The sequence below is a fragment of the Pelodiscus sinensis genome, chromosome 3, assembly GCF_052426305.1.
Source record: "Pelodiscus sinensis isolate ZL-2025 chromosome 3, ASM5242630v1, whole genome shotgun sequence".
In the NCBI taxonomy this organism is placed as follows: domain Eukaryota; kingdom Metazoa; phylum Chordata; order Testudines; family Trionychidae; genus Pelodiscus; species Pelodiscus sinensis.
The window spans coordinates 142,519,815-142,539,891 of NC_143054.1; the positions used below are offsets into that span (position 1 = coordinate 142,519,815).

A 20,077-nucleotide genomic window follows, 5' to 3' on the forward strand; every position below is an offset into this window, starting at 1 on the left:
ATGGGTGCCTCCGTTCCCCTCAGAAGAGAGTCTCCAACCACCACTACCCTACGTTTCTTCCTCGCAGTGGTGGCAGGAGACTGCTCAACCTTGGTGGTGCAAGGCCTTGTCTCCTCCACTGTGGGGGGTGACTCCTTGTCTCCTGCAGAAAGTAAAGTGTAACGGTTATGTAACAACACAGTGGGAGGGTTAGGAGCAGGGGTGGAACACTGCCTGCTGCCGGAAGTAACCAGCTGCCAGTGCTCACCCTGCACCACCGCCTCCTCCATAAGTGGCTGGTCAACAGTCCCACATCCTAGGACAGTGACCTCAGTGGACTCCACAGGAATACTGTCCAGGAATTCCTCATGGCCTCGAATGCTCCTCAGCCTGGCCACCTCCTCCTGTAGCTCTCCCACCTGCTGCCTGAGAGATTCCACCAGCAGGCACCTTTCACAACGGTTGTCTCCCCCAGCCTGGAGATCACTCAGTGGGAATTTGCAAGCCACAAATACTGCAAGACCACACCAGGACCTGGGTAGAGGCATCCATGCTCAGGTTCTCTGTCTGGATACAGGCACAGGTGGAGGAGACAGGAGAAGTACTGGCACAAGCGCTTCGGGTCTTCATCACCATCAGTCACTCCCTCTGCTCAACTCCCTCTTCAACTCCCCTGTAATAAGCCAGTTCCTGCTCCAGAGAGCTTTCAACCTTGGCATGTGCTGAGAAGGGATAGGGACAGGGCAAGGTAACAGAGCGCAGACTGTGCATGGTGATGGTGGCCGCTCACATAGTGTTTTGCGTGCAGTGTGGTGGAGATGCAATTCAAGGGCTGTGCAGTGGCCCTGCTGATTTTCACAGGGAATGCCTTCCAGGCATGAGGGGAACAAGAGAGAAAGCACAGAGATGGCCCATGGTCTGCGAAGGCTGAGGGAGGCTGTCTGGATAATCTATTAGGTGGGTAGGGTCGAGTAGGGCAGAATGTTAAAGATGAAACCAAGTAGCTTGTGTTTGATGCTGGAGAAGGAGGATCCCATTGAGGGACCCAAAGAGGAAGGTGACACAGTCAGAATGATCTTAGCAGCAATAGGGATCAAGATGGGATGGAATCACAGACATGTAGGGCTGGCAGGGACCCCAAGCATTTGTCTAATTCAGCCCCTCATGCTGAAGCAGGACTAAGGAAACGTAGACACATTCCTGCCATGGATGGTCTAACCTGTTCTTAGAAACCTCCAGTGTCGCAGAGTCCGCAGCCTCCCTAGGTAATCTATTCCAGCACTGAGCTTTCTGTAGTCTGAAAGTTTCCCTGACAGCTAGCCCAAGTCTCCCACGCTATAGTGAAGCCAGTCATTTCCCGCTCTACCCTGAGAATGCTTAATCACTGTTCTCTTTATAACAGCTCTTCACATATGAGGAGACTGTTCTCAGGTCCCCTCAGCAGGCTGTCCTAAAATTCTGCTTGTTAAACTGCTGCTGTGTTCCACCCCAGAGAAGGCTGCATTTCAGATCTGGGGAAGTGACTCCTGTGTCTAGTCTGTAGTACTCCTTGGATCCTCTGGGAATGCCAAAAGCTGTCATGGCTCTGGGTGGACAGCTACAAAGCTGGGCTGGGCATGCTCTTACAGGAGAGTGGCATGATCCCCAAATCCTCTCAGCAGGCAAAATTAGCTGCAATTTTCGGGCTGATCTGCCAAGAGTCTGTCCAGGACAGAGCCATGCCCAGAATAAAGGTGGGAGGCTGCAGGCCAGAATTGAGAGGCATAGGCAGAGTGGAGTGGATGGGCCAACACTGGAATGGTAAGGTGAGGGGAGCTGTGGATCAGGAATGAGGGCATTGATGCAGCTGGAGCTAGGGCCCCAGGACTGGGAGAGCAGGGGGAGTTGCTAGTCAAGATGGCCAGGCACTGGCACAGCTGGAGTAAGGCAGGACACTCGGTGGGGTCCCCCTGGCATCACCGCCATCTCCAGAGCAGGCACTGCTGCCTCTGCCCTGCTGGGGTTAGTGAGTGGAGCACATGTCCCAAGCCCAGCCGTGCCTGGGCAGGAAGTTCCCAGGGAGCTGAGTCATGCGGGGAGGGTTGTTGTGGCTTGTGGGTTGTTGGTTGTTGTAGTGATGGTGCGTGTGTTGGTGCCTAGTCTATATTTAGAATTCCCAGGGAGATGTCAAAACTAGGCACAGCCCCTGAGTCTAGTCCAGAGGAGCCTCTGAGTCCAGGCCTGGTTCTTCTGCTGGGGGCTTCCCTGCTCTGCCTCTGGGGAGCGCTCTTTTTCATCCCCCTCCCTGCCCCCTATGTCCCCTCTAGCTGTTCCCCTCCCCCTGCCTGTGCACCATTTCCCAACTGCACCCAGGTTCCATCTCCCATCTATCTCTTGGGTCACCACCTGGCCAATATTTGACCAGCCCTGCCAGGATTTTGTGTGGATTTACCTGTTGCTAGAAAAATAATTAAATTTTCCGGGTTTTTTTCTTTTGTAATGTGGGTCTAAAGGTTTGCATTGTTGTCACAATAGACGGGGATAGCCGCTGTTCAAAGTTTCTGCATTCAATTAAAGAGGCTGGAGTAGTCCCACTTCTGCAGTTTAAGTGCTGGCAGATGAAGGCGGTTAAAAATACAACAGCCATCTGCCCAGCAGCACACAAGTGCAGCGAGCCCCTGTGAGAGAAAGTTTGGGTCACGCCAAAGTGAGTAGAAGTGTGAGGTGAAGGAAGAGCAGGGCGAAGGTGGGAGTGATCCTCCCCCCACAACCCAGGGGAAAAAAAACGCTAACAGCAAAAAACCTGCATATTAGTGACAGCTGGCTGAATGAGACAGACTACAAAGAGTGGCTTGCAAGCTGTGCTGATAAAACAAACCTTCCCTTTGTTATCAGTCATGTCTAGACGTGTTATCTCTCTAGATACTATAAGGGGGTGGGGGATGTTGCGGAGTGGCCTTGTGGTGGGGGGTTGGGCTTGCTTGTGTGGAGGATGCTGGGTTTTTGGGCGTTTCGGAAGGGGTAACTCCATCTGTCTCCTGGCGCCCTCAGCTGCTTGCCATTCACTGCCTGGCTCCTGCCTGCAGGCCAAGGCAGCCTGGCTTGTTCACTTCTGACTGACAGGAGCACCTGAGGGGAAGGCACAAGCTGGCTGGCCACCCAGCAGTTCCTGCCCTCCCTGTGGCTCTGAGATACTCTGGGATGGAGTGCAAGCCACAGGGCACAGTGCTGGAAGCCTGGTGGGGCCGTGCTTCCAGCCCCTGGTGGTCAATGCATCCAACCCCACTGGGCCCTGGGGCTCTGCCTGCAGAGCACATGGGGCATCCTTCTGTATCCACAGGGCTACCCAGGGATCTTGTGGGGGTGGAGTATATGGCCCAGAATCCCTGGGAGGAAGCTGCTGTGACTGCAACCCTCACCTCACCCCGCCCCATGTTAACTCTTCAGTGCCTGGGTTCTGTGCGCCCCAGGGATGTGACTGGCTCTTGTGACGTAGTGGGCAGCAGGCTGGAGGAACCCATGTGGCCTGCCTGGGCAGGGAAGATGTTGAGGTAGAAGTGGGGAGGGATACAGTCTCCAGTTCCAGTCACTCGGCAGGGAAGCTGTAGGGAACAGAAGGCTGGGGCAGATATGGTGGCTGACCTCACTTCCTTGTTCCTCAGGTGACTGCTGGCTGTTGGCTGCCATTGGCTCCCTCACCCTCAACGAGGATCTCCTGCACCGCGTGGTGCCCCATGGGCAGAGTTTCCAGGAGGACTATGCTGGAATCTTCCACTTCCAGGTGGGGCCAAAGGCCAGGCAGCTTCCTCCCCACAGCGTGTGTTGCAGAGCCAGCCCAGGCCTGCCCCATGGCTCTGGCCTGCTACACTGAGTAATAGAGACTTGGCCCCTCTCTGCTCCCAGCTCCACAGCTGTCCCTGTCCAGAGGAGCCTGGTCCTGCCCCACTCACCCCCAGCTCTCCTCCCTCCCCAGATCTGGCAGTTCGGCGAGTGGGTGGACGTGGTGGTTGATGACCGGCTGCCGACCAAGGACGGGGAGCTGGTGTTCGTGCACTCAGCAGAGTGCACTGAGTTCTGGAGTGCACTGCTGGAGAAGGCCTATGCCAAGTGAGTGCCCTCCCAGCTGGGCCTGGGGCCAGCGAGGTTGGGGAGGGTGTGGGGCTGAGTGGGGAGCACATCTCTGAGGACTCCTCCTCAGATCTGGGGAGCAGCCGGTGAGTCCCGGTGCTGTCTGCCCTGGCTCATCCCCGGCCTTGTCTGGGCTGCAGGCTGAACGGCTCCTATGAGGCCCTGTCGGGGGGCAGCACCACAGAGGGCTTTGAGGATTTCACCGGCGGCGTGTCGGAAATGTATGACCTCAAGCAGCCGCCCAGAGACCTATCCAGGATCATCCACAAGGCGCTGGAGAGGGGATCCCTGCTTGGCTGCTCCATCGACGTAAGGGGTTTTCTCTGCCCTTCCCTAAGGGATTGTGGTGTGGGGAGCTTGGGGCCCTTTCCTCTCCTTCTACCACTGGCTCTGAGGCCAGATTGCTCCTCGCGGTGCCCAGCTGCCCCGGGGAAGATATAAAATAGCCCTTGGCTGGGTCACAAGTCCCTCAATAGAGAGGCTAATCCCCAGCTGGTCTCCCACCCCCACCCCTGCAGGGCTGGCCGAAGAGACCCCCACCAGATCCCTCCCATCTGAGGTCAGCATGGCCCCCTGCTGAGCCCCGGGGGGGGGGGGCCGGAACTGGGTTAGTCCTGGCAGATGTCGCTGGCAGGGGAGTCCTGTGGGTGCAAAAAGACCATTCATGCCCCTCTGCCCCACTGGAGGGTTTTGGAGCAGGCATGTGTCTACTTGGTGCCCCCTTGTGGTGACATAGCGAATCCACACCCACCGAACAGTCATTTCCTAGGGGGCCAGAAAACCTCAAACAACTCTTGGGTTGGGTCAGTCCAACCCTCTGAGGAGAGGACCCGGGGGGGGGGGGGAAGAGGCTCCAGCATTAGCCCCCCAACCAGAAGGGTCCCAGGAGATGTACTGTGCAGTAGGGGGATTCCCCTCGCCAGACCTTTGCCTTAGGTACAGGCATTCACACACTGGGCAGTATCCATTCATCTCTCCCTGTGTCCCATGGAACCCATCACATTGCAGCCATCACTTCAGCAGAGCCCTCGGGTTGCTGCTGCAGGGAGGGCGAGCGAACTCTGTCCAGGCCAGTCCCACCTGTGGCAGCTTGCCAGGAGCCCAGAGATTGCTCCCAATGTGCTACAGGGACTGCACCTTTGCTCATTTAATAGGGAGACTGTTGCTCCCCGCATGCAGTGCGGTGAATGGCAGGGCTGCTGGAACAATGCATTCTGGGGCTTGTAGTCGCCATGGACAGCATCTCCCAATGGGAGGAGCTTTGTTTTGGGTACCTCGAGCCAGTGCTGGAACAGTTTGTATAGTAGGAATGCTGACTGACAGCCATTGACCCAAGCTGTAAGTCCTGTGTACCATGGAAACCTCGTCAAGCCAGGGGGTGCAACAGCCCCCCAGAAGCCGTAGATCCAGCCCCTATGCCTTGAAATGCTTTTGTTGTATTGCGCTAAGGGCAGGCGTTTGCCAGGCTGGCACTTGAGGCACAGGCAAGGGTGAGGTAGCTAACTCCCCATGGCAGCTAAATAGATTGGCCCACATCTACAGTCCTGATCCTCTGTGGGGCCCCTCTCTGGGGCTGGAGCGGCTCAGGATGGGGGCTCCCTGTGGGCTGGCAGCAGGACGCAGGTGTCAGTGTCTCCTTAGCTAGAAGAGGAGGTGCTGGCTCTGGACTGGAGGAGATGCACTGATGCCTTGTCCTTTCCCCTCAGATCACAAGTGCCTTTGACATGGAAGCAGTGACCTTCAAGAAGCTGGTGAAGGGACATGCCTACTCTGTCACAGGCTTTTCCGAGGTGAGCGGCTGCCTGGGACCTAAAGGAAATGCATGGCTCAGCCAGTGGTATCAGTTTAATCTTTTGATCTCTGAATTTTGCCAGGTGGATTACCGGGGTCGCCAGGAAGAGCTCATCCGAATCAGGAACCCCTGGGGTCAGGTGGAGTGGACTGGAGCCTGGTGCGACGGGTGGGTGAGAAACGGCTGCCAGGCCGGCCACGCATGGTACTGCTAGGAGGGAGCGCTTGCAGTGTGTGGTCTGGGTGCCATGCACGTGGCACTGCTAAGAGAGCTCACAGCTCGCCATGCCAAGGCTAATGGGGTAGTTGAGTCACTTAAAAGCTGGTTCCCCCCAGCACTGTCTCCAAAAGCGGGTTGGGGAGGCAGAGGCACACCAGGGTGCGAGCTGGGACTCAGCTGTCCTGGCTCACACCTGGTCTCTTGCTGTGCCTCTGCTTTTTAAATGTAGTAAATGCCACCCGGCTCTTAGAACATTTAAAAGGCAGAGCCAGGGCGGGGTTAGCTCCCAAAGCTGGTAGCTATCCCCCTTGTGGCTCTGTAGTTTCCCCTCTTATCAATTAATCACATCATTAATGGAAATTCCATCAACTACTCAATTAGCTGATTAAATGCAATGTAACATCCTTAGCACTGGGGCACCAGGCAGGCTGGCATAGCTCAGTGTCGGTGTGCCCTGTCTAACTGCCTGTCTCCTGCCATCCCAGCTCCTCTGAGTGGAACAATGTGGACCCCTCGCAGAGGGAGGAGCTGCAGCTGAAAATGGAGGATGGCGAGTTCTGGTGAGTATCAGCACAGAAAGATGGTGCCACTCTCTGGCACCTGCGAGGCAGGGCAGCCTGCAGCTTTGGCAGGCCTGAGGCGGGGCCGTAGGTTCTGATCCGGGGGAAGGGAGAATAGCATGCTTTGTCCTAACTGGCTGGAATCCTGCCAGATCAGGAGACTAGGAAAATGTCTCCATCTCCCCAGGGAATAACTCTGCTCTTCTGTGGCCCTTCCGCCCAGCCAGTCGCTTCCAAGCTGGCCAGCAGAGCTAGGAAGGTGAAGGTCCCCTGGATGGGAGACTGGGAGTCCCCGTTCCCTCACCACTGCTGACAAAAACCCCTGGCAAAGAGAGCCAGGCTGTGTGGAGCCTCAGTCTTTTCTCTGCCTCCCCTCCCCCGTGCTCAGGATGGCTTTCAGGGACTTCATGAGGGAGTTCAACAGGCTGGAGATCTGTAACCTGACCCCTGATGCCCTGGACAAGGACAGCCTGAGCAAGTGGCACACAACGCTGTTCGAGGGCTCCTGGCGTCGAGGCAGCACAGCAGGGGGCTGCAGGAACCACCCAGGTACCACTCACCGCCAGCCTGCTCCTTAAGGGGATGTCTGTGCTGCAGCCTCAGCCTAGGTTCCAGTTCAGGCTTGGCATAATCCCCTTTCCATCAGCATGCAAATTGCACTAACCAGGGCTCTAATTGGGCAGGAGATCCAAGGGGTTCAAGCCCTATTGCTCTGTAGTGTAGATGCAGCTCTATTGGGCTCATGCTCAGGGAATCTGCCAAAAGTATCCTACGGGCCAGCTTCCTGTGTCCTCTGGACAGCCAGGTTTGGTGAGCAGGCAGGTTTTCTGGGACCGAACCATGAACAAAGCACTAGAGCAGCCACATCTATGGGAGGGTGCTAGGAGTCTGGGATATGAGTAGCTGGACTTGTGCCCATGATGCACTGTAGATGCTGAAGACCCAGGCTGGGACTCAGCGGTTCTTAACCAGGGATTACAAATGAGTGTAGACGCTCAGGCCCTAGGTTAGCAAACCCCGGGACTGCTGACTCCGGTTCTACTAACCCAGTGTAGACATACCCTAAGGTGCCAGTTTCCATGTGTGTGTGATCGGGGAGCTGGGTGATGCTCTGGGAACAGGTCTCCCATGGGGAGAGGTTGTGGGGCCTGCCGTTGCTCTGACAGGGGGCAGCCCATGGCAAGGAACTACCTCTGCAACCCAGCCCATTTGAGCCCTGCGACAAGGAGGGAGTGGCTGGTGATCAGAGACACAGGGCGGATGCAGGAGCCTAGCCCTTGTGCAGCGTCACTGTGGGGAAGTGGGCGTGATGGGGAGAGGAGGTTGTGGGCCCTGCTCACCTGTTATCCCGCATGCTCGTCCCTGCAGCCACCTTCTGGATTAACCCCCAGTTCAAGATCAAGCTCCTAGAGGAGGACGATGACCCTGAGGACAACGAGGTGGCCTGCAGCTTCCTGGTGGCCTTGATGCAGAAGCACCGGCGGAAGGAGCGGCGGGTGGGGGGCGACATGCACACCATTGGCTTTGCCGTCTACGAGGTAAGCCTCTGGGAGTCACTCAGCACCCCCTAAAGGTGGCAAATCCCCCTCCCCACCCATGTGGAGGCGGTACTAGCTGAACCCCAGGGAGAGCCAGAGAAGGGATCACAACACCCTTCCCTTTATTATTCCCCATGAGTGGGGTGGCACTTGCCACTTGCCCCCATAGAGTAGTGAATGCAACAGGGAGTGGTCAGGGGCTCTGATCCCCTCCCCCCACCCCGGTCCTAAGCTCTCTCTCCTTCTTTCCACAGGTCCCAGAGGAGGTACGTCCTGCGCTGCCAAGCCCCGCCGCTGGAGTGTGTGAGGGGGTGCTGGGGTTGACGGGAAGGGGCCCATGCTCCTGAGATTCACCACCAGCCATGGGCACTTCCTTCCTCGGCCTTTTGTCCTTCCAGTACCCTGCTAGGGCAACCCCTGGCCACGCCTCTCCGGGGCTGGCAGTAGAGAGCATGCCAAAGTGGGCTTGGCGAGGTAATGCCAGGAGGAGCTGCCTGGTCTCGGCCTAGCTAGGGGAACAACAGGGGCTCTGCCTGCTAGGCTGGGGCAGGGAGAGCCCCCTGGAGTAATCACTCACTGCAGTGTGTGCATGCACATGGGGTGGGGCTTTTGCCTTGTCCTCAGAAGATGCAGTATTGGCCAGTGTTGAGAACAGCTGCTGGATTAGCTGGGCCGTGAGTAGGACAGGGTGAGGCTGGGCTAGTCTAGCAACTTCCGGGGGGTGGTCTGTTTGGGGTGGCTAGGGTTGGTGGGTGCCTTCCAGAGCAGTGAATCTGCCTCTGTGCTGGTATTCTCACCTGTCTGGTGCCCTGTGCCCTGGGCAGCTGCGTCCCTGCCCTTGCCTGGGCTGTTACACAGGGCTGTGTTTGGTCCCCAGGCCCAGGGCTGCCAGAACGTGCACCTGAAGAAGGAGTTCTTCCTGCGGAACCAGTCCCGGGCTCGCTCCGAGACTTTCATCAACCTCCGGGAGGTGAGCAACAAGATCCGGCTGCCCCCAGGCGAGTACCTCATCGTGCCCTCCACCTTCGAGCCACACAAGGAATCTGACTTTGTCCTGCGCGTCTTCACGGAGAAGCAGTCTGACACAGAGTGAGTCCACATGTGGGAGGAGCGACCAGGTCTCGAAACGGTAGCCCAGCTCAGGCGTGGCTTGGTTCAGGTGGTCCCTGGGCAGATCTGGCTGAGTAGGAAGCTTCTCCAGAACCTGCTTACATAGGGATAGGGAAGGGCAGAGCCCGCCCGGTTTGGGCATTGGGATTGGGGTCCCACACAGCTGTGGGGGAGGGACTTGACCCTGCCCTGTCCATCACTCCAGGTCTGTGCTACTGTGTCTCAGCACTTTGAATCCCTTGGGTGTCTGTCTCCACTCAGTTCGGGGGTAGGACAGGGTTCTCAGGAGGAGTTCCTTGGTCCCCTCTCTCCGGGGTCTCAGAGCTAAGGTTTCTGTCCCCAAACCTCCTGGCCTGTCTCACCTAGCTGCACTAGGGGACATGCCATACAACCACCCCCATAGCCCTCCGTGCCCATCAGGACCCTGCTCCCCTTCCAGCTGGTGCCCGGCCCCTGCACTCACTGTGTCTCCCTCTTGTGTCCCCAGGGAGCTAGATGAGGAAATCACAGCGGATCTGCCAGATGAGGTGAGTGTCCACGAGCCTTGTGCCAGTGCCACCCCCTTTGGGAGCTTAGGGCAGCACAGTGCGGTCTGGGGGAAGAGCGCCTAGCTGCTTTAAAATGGCCCCTCAGCCAGAGGACAGCATACTGGGCGATGGGGCACGACTGAGGGAGGGGGGCAGCTGACCGTAGAGAACAGGTGGGGAGCTGAAGGGAAGCTGGAGGAGGGGTACACAGCTCCCCCTGCTGGCGCCAGGGCTTATTCAGTAACTTTCCCCTTGTTTCTGTCTCCCCAGGAAGAGATCTCCGAAGACGACGTGGACAGCTCCTTTAGGAGCATGTTCCAGAAGCTGGCAGGAGAGGTGGGCACTGCCACATTGGGCTCCATTAATCACCTATCCCCCGAGGGGCAGGCTAGGAGCATTCTGCGAGTCAGAGATGCGGGTGGTTGTGGTTACTGCATCCCTGCCAACACCAGGCCCTGTTGGGCTGGACACTGAGCACACATGGCTGAATGCTCCCTGCTCTGAACAGTCCCAGGCGCCACAGCAGGCGTGTGAACACCAGTCTCCGAGGTGGTGGGTGGGCAAGGCCAGGTCGCTCTGTATCAGTGGGGGGTCCATTGCTCAGTGACTCAGCCCCTCCTCCTGTCTGGGTGTCGGGTGCAGCCCAAATCCATAAGTACCAGAGAGCTGGGCCTGAGCATCCCCATTCCACACAGGCTGAGATGGGGCAGTCTCACTTCAATGTTCCGCCTCTTCCTGCTCCCATTTTGTACCTCCTGCAGCCTCAGTGTAGTGGGGCTGAGAGGCTGGGTGCCTTGCTGGCTCTGGCCTGTCCTTGGCTGGCAGGGAGATGCCGCAGGCCAGCACATCTCCATCACTGACAGCAGACCAGACCGGATCGCAATACGCCGCTGGGGGCAGGGGGAAATCCCTACTTTGGGGGTGATCCTAGAGGGGCCCAAGTGCTGCCCGAAGCCTGCCTGGCTCTAGGGAAACCCACCTCCCTGGTATCCCGTGAGCAAGTCTAGGCCGGGGACGGTGCACAGCTGGGATGTCACTAACCCTCTGCCTTCTTGCCAGGATATGGAAATCAGCGTGTTTGAGCTCAGGACTGTTCTGAACAGAGTCATCACCAGACGTAAGTGCTGCCCCCTGGCTCTCCTCCATCTCCATAGCTCTCGCTCCCCTGGGCCCTGTCTGCTCTGTGACTTGTTCTCCAAATAACGGCACCTCCTCCCTTCCTCCTGCAGACAAAGACCTGAAGACGGATGGGTTCAGCATGGAGTCCTGCCGCAACATGGTCAACCTGATGGATGTATCCTGCTGCATGCTGGGGGGAACCTCTCCCATCAGCACCCACCCTTCTTGCAGAGACCCTTTTTCCCAGGGTAGGGGTGGAGGGTGAATCTGGTTTGGGCATGCTGTGGGACAGGTTGGAGCCATGGGATGGGTTGGAAGAGCAGGCTTTCTGGAACAAGCTTTCACGTCTTCTCTGTGCCTGCTGCCCAGGGAGCTGTGCCTGCTCCAGCCCAGAGCCTGGCCACCCTTTTCTGTGAGGGGAAGCAGCCTGCCACTCCGTTCCCTCTCTTGGTACACTCTCACGCCCCAAGCTGGGACCGTTTGTTGCCCAACAGTGATCTGTACCATCCCCAGACAGGGGCAGATTGAGGGAGACGCCTGGCCCCAAATGGGACTGAGTGAGGGTATGTTAGGGTCTCAGCCAGATTCCTTCAGTGCAGCAGAGCATTTCTCTCTCTGCCCTTCTCCCTCTCCTCCACCTTCTGACTGCCAGGGCTGGAGGTGGGAATTTGACAGATGCTGGTCTGTGCTCTCAGCTCACACTGAGCATCACTACGGCAGTGCCAGAGAGAGGATCACTAGGGAGCAAGAATGAAACACCAGCACAGCCCTCCAAGGGGGAGTGGGAGTATGTGCCAGACTAGACTGACTTTTAGAGCCTCACTGATCCCAGAGCGCATCACAAATTGCATGTATATGGTGCCACTGAAATGCAGCCACCTCTGGGATGGGGCCCAGCTACGGTGGAACTGCCGCACAGCTCAGCAGTATGAGGGAACCCTGTGCCCAGTTCACGCCACAGGAAGGAGAAAGGCAGGTTAGAAATTGGCCTGGCTGAAAGCTCTGTTCTTGCCAAAAGTATACTGGGATCTTGCACCCAAGTGGCCCAGGCCTCTGCCCTTTGCAACCTCTTCCTGCCCCTCCCTCCACTCAGAGCTAGAGATCCTTGACTCTGCTCCCCAGAAAGATGGCAGTGCCCGCCTTGGCCTTGTGGAATTCCAGATCCTGTGGAACAAGATCCGGAGCTGGCTGGTAAGAGAGTGGTTTGTGGCATGCTGGGCCGAAAAGCACTCCTCCCTGCTAGGTGGGGGGCCGTGGAGCACGTGGGGTGGGGGGAAGGAAGCGCCAGCCTAACCTTCACTCCCCTGTTGTGTCGTTGCAGACAATCTTCCGCGAGCATGACCTGGACAAGTCAGGCACCATGAGCGCCTATGAGATGCGCATGGCTCTGGAGTCAGCTGGTAAAGCAGAAAGGGCTGGAAGAAGGGCCCTGGATGGGGCTAGGGGATACATTGATCTTAGACCCTGTTTGAAAGTCCCTGGCAGCTGTAGCCAGCCTAGTACTCGGATGCCATCTGCTCAGAGACTGCCAGCCCTGGCAGTAGGGTCGTGCCTGCGGTCACCTGCTCGGCACGGGGAGCACTGTCCACACGGCTGTGGTCACAGCATTGCTAGCCCAAGGCCCTTGAGACGAGATGAATCTGGGCACCCTCCATCCACTCCAGAGTGGGCTGGCTTCCTGGCAAAGGGGAATCCTGAGGAGTGAGTGGGCAGATTGGGGGAGTGAGCTGTAAGCAGGGGGCTAGTGTCCTCCAGCCCATGGGCCCCTCATTCCCACATGGGCTGGATTCAGTTTTCACCTCCCAGCTGCCGCTGAAACCCAAAGGGGAGGGCCCCCTCTCTGTCGCCCATCCCACGCTCGCCTGGGGACTCAGGGCTTCCCCCGTTTCTGCCCTCCAGGCTTCAAGCTGAATAACAAGCTGCACCAGGTGGTGGTGGCCCGCTATGCCGATGCAGACTTGGGTGTGGACTTCGATAACTTCGTCTGCTGCCTGGTCAAGCTGGAGGCCATGTTCAGTAAGTGCCATCTGTAGGGCACCCACGGGCAGGGGAAACCCACCTGCGACTGAAACGGGCAGGTCAGGGGAACCCAGTGACATTGCCTGGGCTGGGGGTGGGTTAACACCCCTGTCATGGACTGTAGGTGGAAGGCTCCCCCCATTTCCCCCACAGGTGCTCTCCCAGCTAAAGGAATCCGAGGCTGGCCAAAGCCCGGAGCACCCCTCCTCCTCCCCCCTCCCCCACACCAGAGGAGCTCCAGGCAGGCCGAGAGAGGCCTTGTAGGCTCGTCGGGGATGGGTGCACCCACCACCCATTGGCACTAACACACACAGCATGGTCAGTTTATTAGTGCACTGGAACTCAGCAGAGGAAGGTAGCATAGTCCGCTCTGGTCAGCCCAGAGCCCAGCCAGGCTGTACTAAACCCCTATGGTCACGCTCTGTCTCATCTGGCCCCCGTGGTCGGACTCCAGGTAAGAGCTCCAATTCTTTCTGGTGGCCAGTTCCTCTTCCTCCCACCTCTCTCTCCAGTCCTTTGCTCTCCAGCTGGGGAGTTTTGCTTGAGGGTGGGAATGGGGCAGGAGTTCTCACCATAGTTACACTGATCTCAATCCCCCGGATGGACAACGCTGTGCTGGCAGGAGGGCTCCTCCTATTGACATGGCTGCCGCCTGCCAGGGAGGTAGATTAACTACCCCAGCACAAGAATCTCTCTGTTGGCAGAGGAGTGTCTTCATTTAAGTGCTACAGCTGCTCCAATGCAGCCTGTTAAATGTAGGACTGCTCTAAGCGCCCCTTTCCACCCACTGGTTTACAATCCAGCATATGGGGAAAGTGAGGCACAAAGAGAACTTGGTAAAAATATTCCCACTTCGTCACACTTGCTATGACTACAGCCTGGGTTTTCTGCAGGGAGGGAGGGGGGAATCTCCCTTCCATATCCTGATTCAGCCTGACCATGCTTACCTTGGTGATGTGACCTGGTGCCATGTGTGGGCTGGCTGTGAGTGGTGAGGTGCTGGAGAGTCACTAGGTGCAGTCAATGGTTCCCACATCACAGCTAATCAAGGGGTTGGGCATTCAAGGGAGGGGCTGTGGCTAAGAGGGGAAAGGAAAACTTGTGCCAGCTGCCCCCAGAGCAGCTCTCGCTCCTTCTGCCCCTGCAGGATTCTTCCGCAGCATGGACTCTGAAGGCACCGGCACAGCAGTGATGAACCTGACTGAGGTGAGTGCAAGCCCTGCAGGCAGGGGGCAAAGGGAGTTCTCCAGTGGGGCTGGACTTGGGGAAGCTGGGTGGATCCTGGAGTAAAAGGGGAACCTAGGTTGGGGAAGGGGGAACCTTCCCAACTCCTGGGGTAGGAGAAGGAGAAAGTTCTAATAAAAAAAAAAGATGGAGAGGGAGACAGCATACTCCTGCCCTCGCTGGCTCCCTGCAGCTGGGCAGCATCCCCAGCTCAGTGAAATCTGGTTCCAAACTCCTGGGAATGTCCCAATAGGAACAGATCCTGCCAGGGGTCAGGTTTCTTTACCACCCCTGTCCCCTGCATCTGAGGAAGCCTCCTGCAGAGAGGATGTACCCGCCCCAGTGCCCATCAGAACCCGTGGATCAGAACAACCAGGACCTGAACTCCAACTGAGCTGTGGATCAAGGGAGTGGGCTTGGAGAGAATCATTACAGTGTAGCTCCTGCCCCTCCAACGCTGGCTGTTCGTTCACTGTCCCCTTATTGGTGGCCCAGTGCAGGCGCAAGCTTAGGCTTTGGGTTTCCCTGTGTGGCAGCCTGATCACTCTTTCCTCTCCCCACAGTGGTTGCTGCTGACGATGTGTGGCTAGGAGCAGAGACAGAGCCATGCTGGCTGAAACACCCCAACGGGCTGGGACACCCCAAAATGCTTCCCCCTCAGATTTACAGACACGAGACATCCTGTCGTCACCCCTCTCCTGGCCTCTCTGTCCCCTTCCCTTACCAGCGTCTCCCGGCATGACAGACTCTCGCATCGTGTTGCCCCATTCAATCCAGTCTAAGCGTGGGGCCCCACGGGTGTTCCAGCTGGGAGTAGAAATTGGCAATAGGCCAATCTCTCTTTGATGCAATTTTGTGTATTTACAAAGAATGTAAAAAGTCCTGTGTCTGTGAAGGCAGAGGGAATCAAATAGCAGGAACCAGTTTCTTTGGTACACAGCACTTAACCACTTCTTTTCACCTGCACCCTGGCACATAAATGTCTCTCCAGGTTTCTTTCCAGGTTAGCCATTGTGCTTTCAGCTTTTCCTCCTGCCTGCCTCTCACTCTGTCTGCCACACCATTTGTGTGTTATTCCCCCCACCCCCACATCCACCTGCTGACCAGACCCAGTTGCACGCATGCTAGTTTCTGAGCAGACTATTATGTTTTCTTTCAGGTGTGACCCCTTCGCTGTCTCCTACGGTGGGGTTAAATGAGGGACTCATTCACACATCAGTTAAGGGTTTCAACTCCACCCATAACAAGGGTTTTAGCTAGCTTGTAGCCCAGCCTCTCTAGATTATTTCCCAGGCTGAGTGTGACTTGTACCCTCCAGTAGGAGGTGCTTGGGGACGATATGCTGCATGTAGAGCATTGTTGCATGTGGGCATCAGACCAGCAACTCATGCTGCTTGTAGCAGGGTGCTAGTTAGGGATGCAACTTGACTGCAGGGTGCAGACCTGGCTCCCATGAGAACAAAGTGGGATCTGTGTCACTTGCTGGGGGGCTGCTCTGGCCCGCTCTGGTAGGTTGATATTTGTGAGTGAATCCCACCAAGGCTCAGTATTGGGAATTATAACTCTGCACCTTTGTTTGGGGCTGAGCAGCAGGCAAGGTGGGGGTTGCCTCTGGTTAAAACCAAGAGGGAGCATGTGAGTAGAGGGGAGAGGTCTAGTGGTTCAGAACCAGGCCATCGGACTCCAGACTTCTGGATTCTGGTCCTGCTCTGAGAGGAGAGTTTGGTTGAGTGCTTGGAGGAAGGAGAGGGGAGTCAGGACTTCTGGCTGCAGAGCTGTTCTGAGCACTTACACGCTCATCACCATAGTGCCTCAGCACCTTCTAAATGTGGACATGACCAAAGTATAAAGCCCCTTTGTGGGTCAGAACTTCTGGGTCCTAGTCCCACTGATCCATTGCGTGGCCTTAGACAAGTCCCTTCAGCTGCTCTGGGTCTCAGGCCCTGTCTACACTAGAGAGTTTAGCATGGCACAGCTGTTCCAATCCAGCCACGCTACTCTAATATTGCTTATGTAGCTGCTCTCTGCCAATGGGAGAGAGCTCTCTCGTCAGCATAATCAAATCTTCTCCCCGAGCAGCGGTAACCGTGTCTCCTGCCGACATAGTGCTATCCACACGGGTGTGTCTGCTGATGTATTTATATCGCACAAGGATGTGTGGGTTTTCCCCGCACCCCTGAGTGACATAAGTTACACCAGCAAAAGTGGGATAGACGAGCCCTCCGTCTCTTCATCTCAGGGGTTGCTGAGCGCAACAAGATTGTGGTGGACATTACTCTTCTGCCCCCTGCTGTTTTGCAAGGCACATTGCCCCCTATAGCTGCCCTAGAGCAGTGTTTCTCAGCCAGTGGTACGAGTACCCTTAGGGGTACTCGAGAGAAGTCTGGGGGGTACGTCAACACAACTGAAATTTGTTTTATGTTTTACAGCGTTTTATTATTTTTGTACTTTTTACACCCAAAATGTCATCGCCCGCCTGGCTACGATTAAGTTGTTTAAACAAATGTGTTGCAACGGTAGAAAAAAATCGTGTGTGTCAGAACATTGTAGGTACTGGGGGTACTTATAGAGGCTTTTTTTTAAGGGGTACTTTATAAAAAGAGGTTGAGAAACACTGCCCTAGAGCAGTAGGTCCCAACCTGTGGCCTATGGACCCCTAGTGGTCTGCGATAGTACTGGAGGGGGTCCACGGAAAGTTTAAAATGTACGGAGCCTCGCGCAGCTAGCACATCCTTCAGCCCACGTTGCTTCCCGAGTAGCGGGAAGCAACTCACGCTGAGGGATCTGCAGGCACAGCTATATTGTTGGAAGGGGGGATCTGTAAAATTGTAATAGATTGAAAAGGGGTCCATATGCTGGAAAAGGGTTGGAGCCACTGCCCTAGAGAGAAGTGCAGGGTTTTCTCTCCCCTGTACCATCCCCCGGTGTCTTGACTGGAACAGGGCTGAGATGCCCCCAGGCACGAGTGCCTTTCTCACCCCTCATTTCCTATTCTCACCCCTCTATGCTGCAGTGGGCTGGCCCAGGCTCTGTCCAAAGCCCCTGCCCTGAGGGATCTGGGCAGCCGCACTAGCACTGGGTCTTCCACCTCCTTGCCTATGCATTTCTGAGGGACATGGCTGTGGAAATAACCACTTCTGCTCGGCTGGCAGAGCTGCCTCCCCAGCCCCTGCTCACCGTGTAGCCTGGATAATAAATAGTGAATTGTACGAATGCAGCCTCTGCAGTGAGTGATTGCGGTCATTAAATCCGGCAAGGGGCACGGAGCTGAGGATCAGCCTAGGCCTGTGCGTGGCCTGGCCCCTAGGCAGCCCTTTGGGCTAGGCTGAGTAAGGAAGTAGCCCCCATCCGCACTGGAGAAGAGCAAAGTGCCTGTCCCTCTCCAGCTGCATCTGGGGGTAGAGCCTGAGGATCAGCCCTTGAGTAGTAGGATGCTGGCACTGCTCCCTCCCTGTCATTGTACCATAGCATAGCAGGTGCTGTCAGTGTTTCCTCCTCCCCCACTCTAGGTGCTGTCAGACAGCCTCCTCTCCCTATCTCTGCTGAACTGAGGTAGAGCCTGAACTAGGGTTTGGGGGTCAGGGGACTGGGCAGGTGGCAATGTTCTGATTGTGTCAGGGCCCAGCGCCTGCGGGGATGAGACACACAGCTGTGTCAGAGTGCCTGACTGGAGCCCAACTTCCAAGGGGATCCTGTTTTTTGGGGTGCAGGGGAAGGTACAGCTGCCTTCTCGTGGGTCACAAGCAGAGGGGCAGTGCTGTCTGGGGGAGCAACAGGAGAAAGCGGGGGCCGAAGGGGCCATTAGGCTTCTCTCCCCAAGCCCTTGAACTGGGGAGGTAGCCTTGGGGAGAGAAGGGTGGATGGAGGGAATCCCCAAGCCCTGGGTTAGTCACTGCTCATGAGGGGAAAACCCAGCCTTTCTAGGGGTAAAGCGACACCATTGGGTTTCAGCTCTGTGCACAGCTGTCCCATGTGTGTGCTGTCCCAGTTGTGGCCCCGGGGCAGGTGAGGTGAAGCTGCAGTGCTATTACTGCATTGGAAAAGTAGTTAGCTAGGAATCTGCCCTGAAGCCCTGACTGCCCTCTGAACCAGTGTGTAATATCCTGTGGCATTTCTGCTGGACAATCACTAGTGGGCAGTATGGCTGTGCCACAGCCCGCCTGGCAAGGGCCTGAGGTGCCAGTGGGCCATGTTCCAGCCAGTGATGCTGCTGGCTCAGGTCCTGGAAGGAGCCATGTTGGAAGTCAGCAGAGGGACTCGGGTTGGGAGGCTGGGAAGCATCTGGCCAGCCAGGCTGGCTGGGCAGCACCACCCTCCTGTGCTGGGAGCCCTGCCCAGCTGCCATCCTGTGAAGTCATTTCTCACTTAGGGGAGTCCCTGGAGGGGAAATGCAGGGTTGAGCGGCAGCTCTTGGGTCAGCATTCTAGGGAGCCCACTGAGTCCCTGCAGTATTTTTAGGGGGCTTGGAAACTTAGACCAAGTTTCCGACCCTGATAGCCCAGCAGCCTATGAATTGCAAGTCAAGCTCCAGGTCTGTTTCCACACCATGTCTGGGGCCCATGTCCCACCCCATCTCAGCTGTCTGTGGTAACGTAGCAGCCATTCACCACCAGGGAGCCAGCCTCCCACATGGCTGACGTGACAGTCAGTGTCTGGGGACCATGCTGGATTGCTCTCCCCAAAGAGACCTAAAGCAGGAGTAACTGAGAGGGCTGCTGGTGAGGAGCCCCAGGCTGGAATAGCAAGGGGGCCGCAGGACTGACTAAGGGAACATAAAGCAGGACTTGCCCTTCTTCCTGAAGCAGCGGGTGCCCTGGATGAAGAGGCTGGGCTCAAGGTCATTTCTCCATGCCCAGTGTGTCAGTTGTTGTTTATTCCTGAGAGACCAGGTGGGTGAGGTCAGAGCTTTTAGTGGAACCAGGTCTGTTGGTGGAAGAAACAAACACGGCGCTCTCACCACCAGAAGTTGTTCCACTAAAAGCTATGACCTCACCCAGCTTGTCTCTCTCATATCCTGGGCCCAACATGGCTACAGGGACTGTTTACTCCTGGCATTCGTCAGCACAGAAAAACTCACGGCTTGCCACATGCAAATCTGAGCCTGGGCATGTTCCTGGAGGAGTGCAGGGAGGGCTAATGTGGGACAGGGTTAGCTCCAGCCCCCACTAACTAGGCCAGAAGTGCCAACTTTCTCATTTCCCTGGAAGTGCCCGACCCTGCCATATCCCTGCCCTCAAGGCCACACCCCTGCCTCACCCCTTCTCCCAAGCACACCTTACCCTTACTTCCCCCTTCTCCCCTCACCAGCACCGCCTGCACATTGCTGAGCTGCAGCAGGCCAGAGGTGCTGGGAGAGAGGGGGAGGAGCATATTGGCAGGACTGAGCACCCCTATGTTTTTCCTGAAGGTGCTCCGGCCCCACAGCACCCCCGGAGTCAGCGCCTATGAACTAGACCATTGCACAGCATCTCTGGCTTCAAACAGCCAGGTCACAGGAAAAAGCCCTCCTATAGCCAGGGCCACTTGGCACATCACAGGTTGCCCATATGTTTTGTGTTGGGGGGCTGGCAAGGACAGGGGGAGGATGCTCAGGCAGTAAGGGGTTAAACATGCAGGGGGAGGGACTCACATGGAGACTGGCCAGCAGCTTTGGGCCTCTGGCCCTAGAAAGGAGACCACACACACGGCACTTGACCTTGGGGGTGGGAACAAGGGTGGTCCTTAGCCTGAATTGCTCAAAGCAGCTTCAAGACTTGGCTTCTGCTGGTGGAATAGCCATTGGCTGCTAGTATCCAGCGAGGGATCACAGCTCACCCTTGGAGCAAACCTCATGTTTTCAGGTGCTGCTTTCCCTTGGGTGCCTCACCCCCACGTTCAAGCTGT

At 56.7% G+C, this 20,077-nt stretch overlaps 1 protein-coding gene across 2 annotated transcripts in view; it reads left to right on the top strand.

Annotated features, from left to right (window-relative positions):
• The window catches only part of CAPN11 (calpain 11), a 34,947-nt gene extending 17,540 nt beyond the window's left edge, over positions 1 to 17,407 (top strand). For both annotated transcript variants that reach the window (XM_075925039.2, XM_075925040.2), the window contains exons 4-22: positions 3,621 to 3,739; positions 3,932 to 4,065; positions 4,227 to 4,395; positions 5,793 to 5,876; positions 5,961 to 6,046; positions 6,583 to 6,657; positions 7,046 to 7,206; positions 8,026 to 8,195; positions 8,450 to 8,461; positions 9,073 to 9,284; positions 9,793 to 9,832; positions 10,103 to 10,168; positions 10,892 to 10,949; positions 11,062 to 11,126; positions 12,074 to 12,142; positions 12,273 to 12,351; positions 12,851 to 12,967; positions 14,118 to 14,176; positions 14,758 to 17,407. In XM_075925039.2, coding sequence (XP_075781154.1) covers positions 3,621 to 3,739; positions 3,932 to 4,065; positions 4,227 to 4,395; positions 5,793 to 5,876; positions 5,961 to 6,046; positions 6,583 to 6,657; positions 7,046 to 7,206; positions 8,026 to 8,195; positions 8,450 to 8,461; positions 9,073 to 9,284; positions 9,793 to 9,832; positions 10,103 to 10,168; positions 10,892 to 10,949; positions 11,062 to 11,126; positions 12,074 to 12,142; positions 12,273 to 12,351; positions 12,851 to 12,967; positions 14,118 to 14,176; positions 14,758 to 14,784 — 1,802 coding nt within the window. In that variant the 3' untranslated portion in view covers positions 14,785 to 17,407. The remainder of the gene's footprint in view (positions 1 to 3,620; positions 3,740 to 3,931; positions 4,066 to 4,226; positions 4,396 to 5,792; positions 5,877 to 5,960; positions 6,047 to 6,582; positions 6,658 to 7,045; positions 7,207 to 8,025; positions 8,196 to 8,449; positions 8,462 to 9,072; positions 9,285 to 9,792; positions 9,833 to 10,102; positions 10,169 to 10,891; positions 10,950 to 11,061; positions 11,127 to 12,073; positions 12,143 to 12,272; positions 12,352 to 12,850; positions 12,968 to 14,117; positions 14,177 to 14,757) is intronic.
• Positions 17,408 to 20,077: the final 2,670 nt, after the last annotated feature.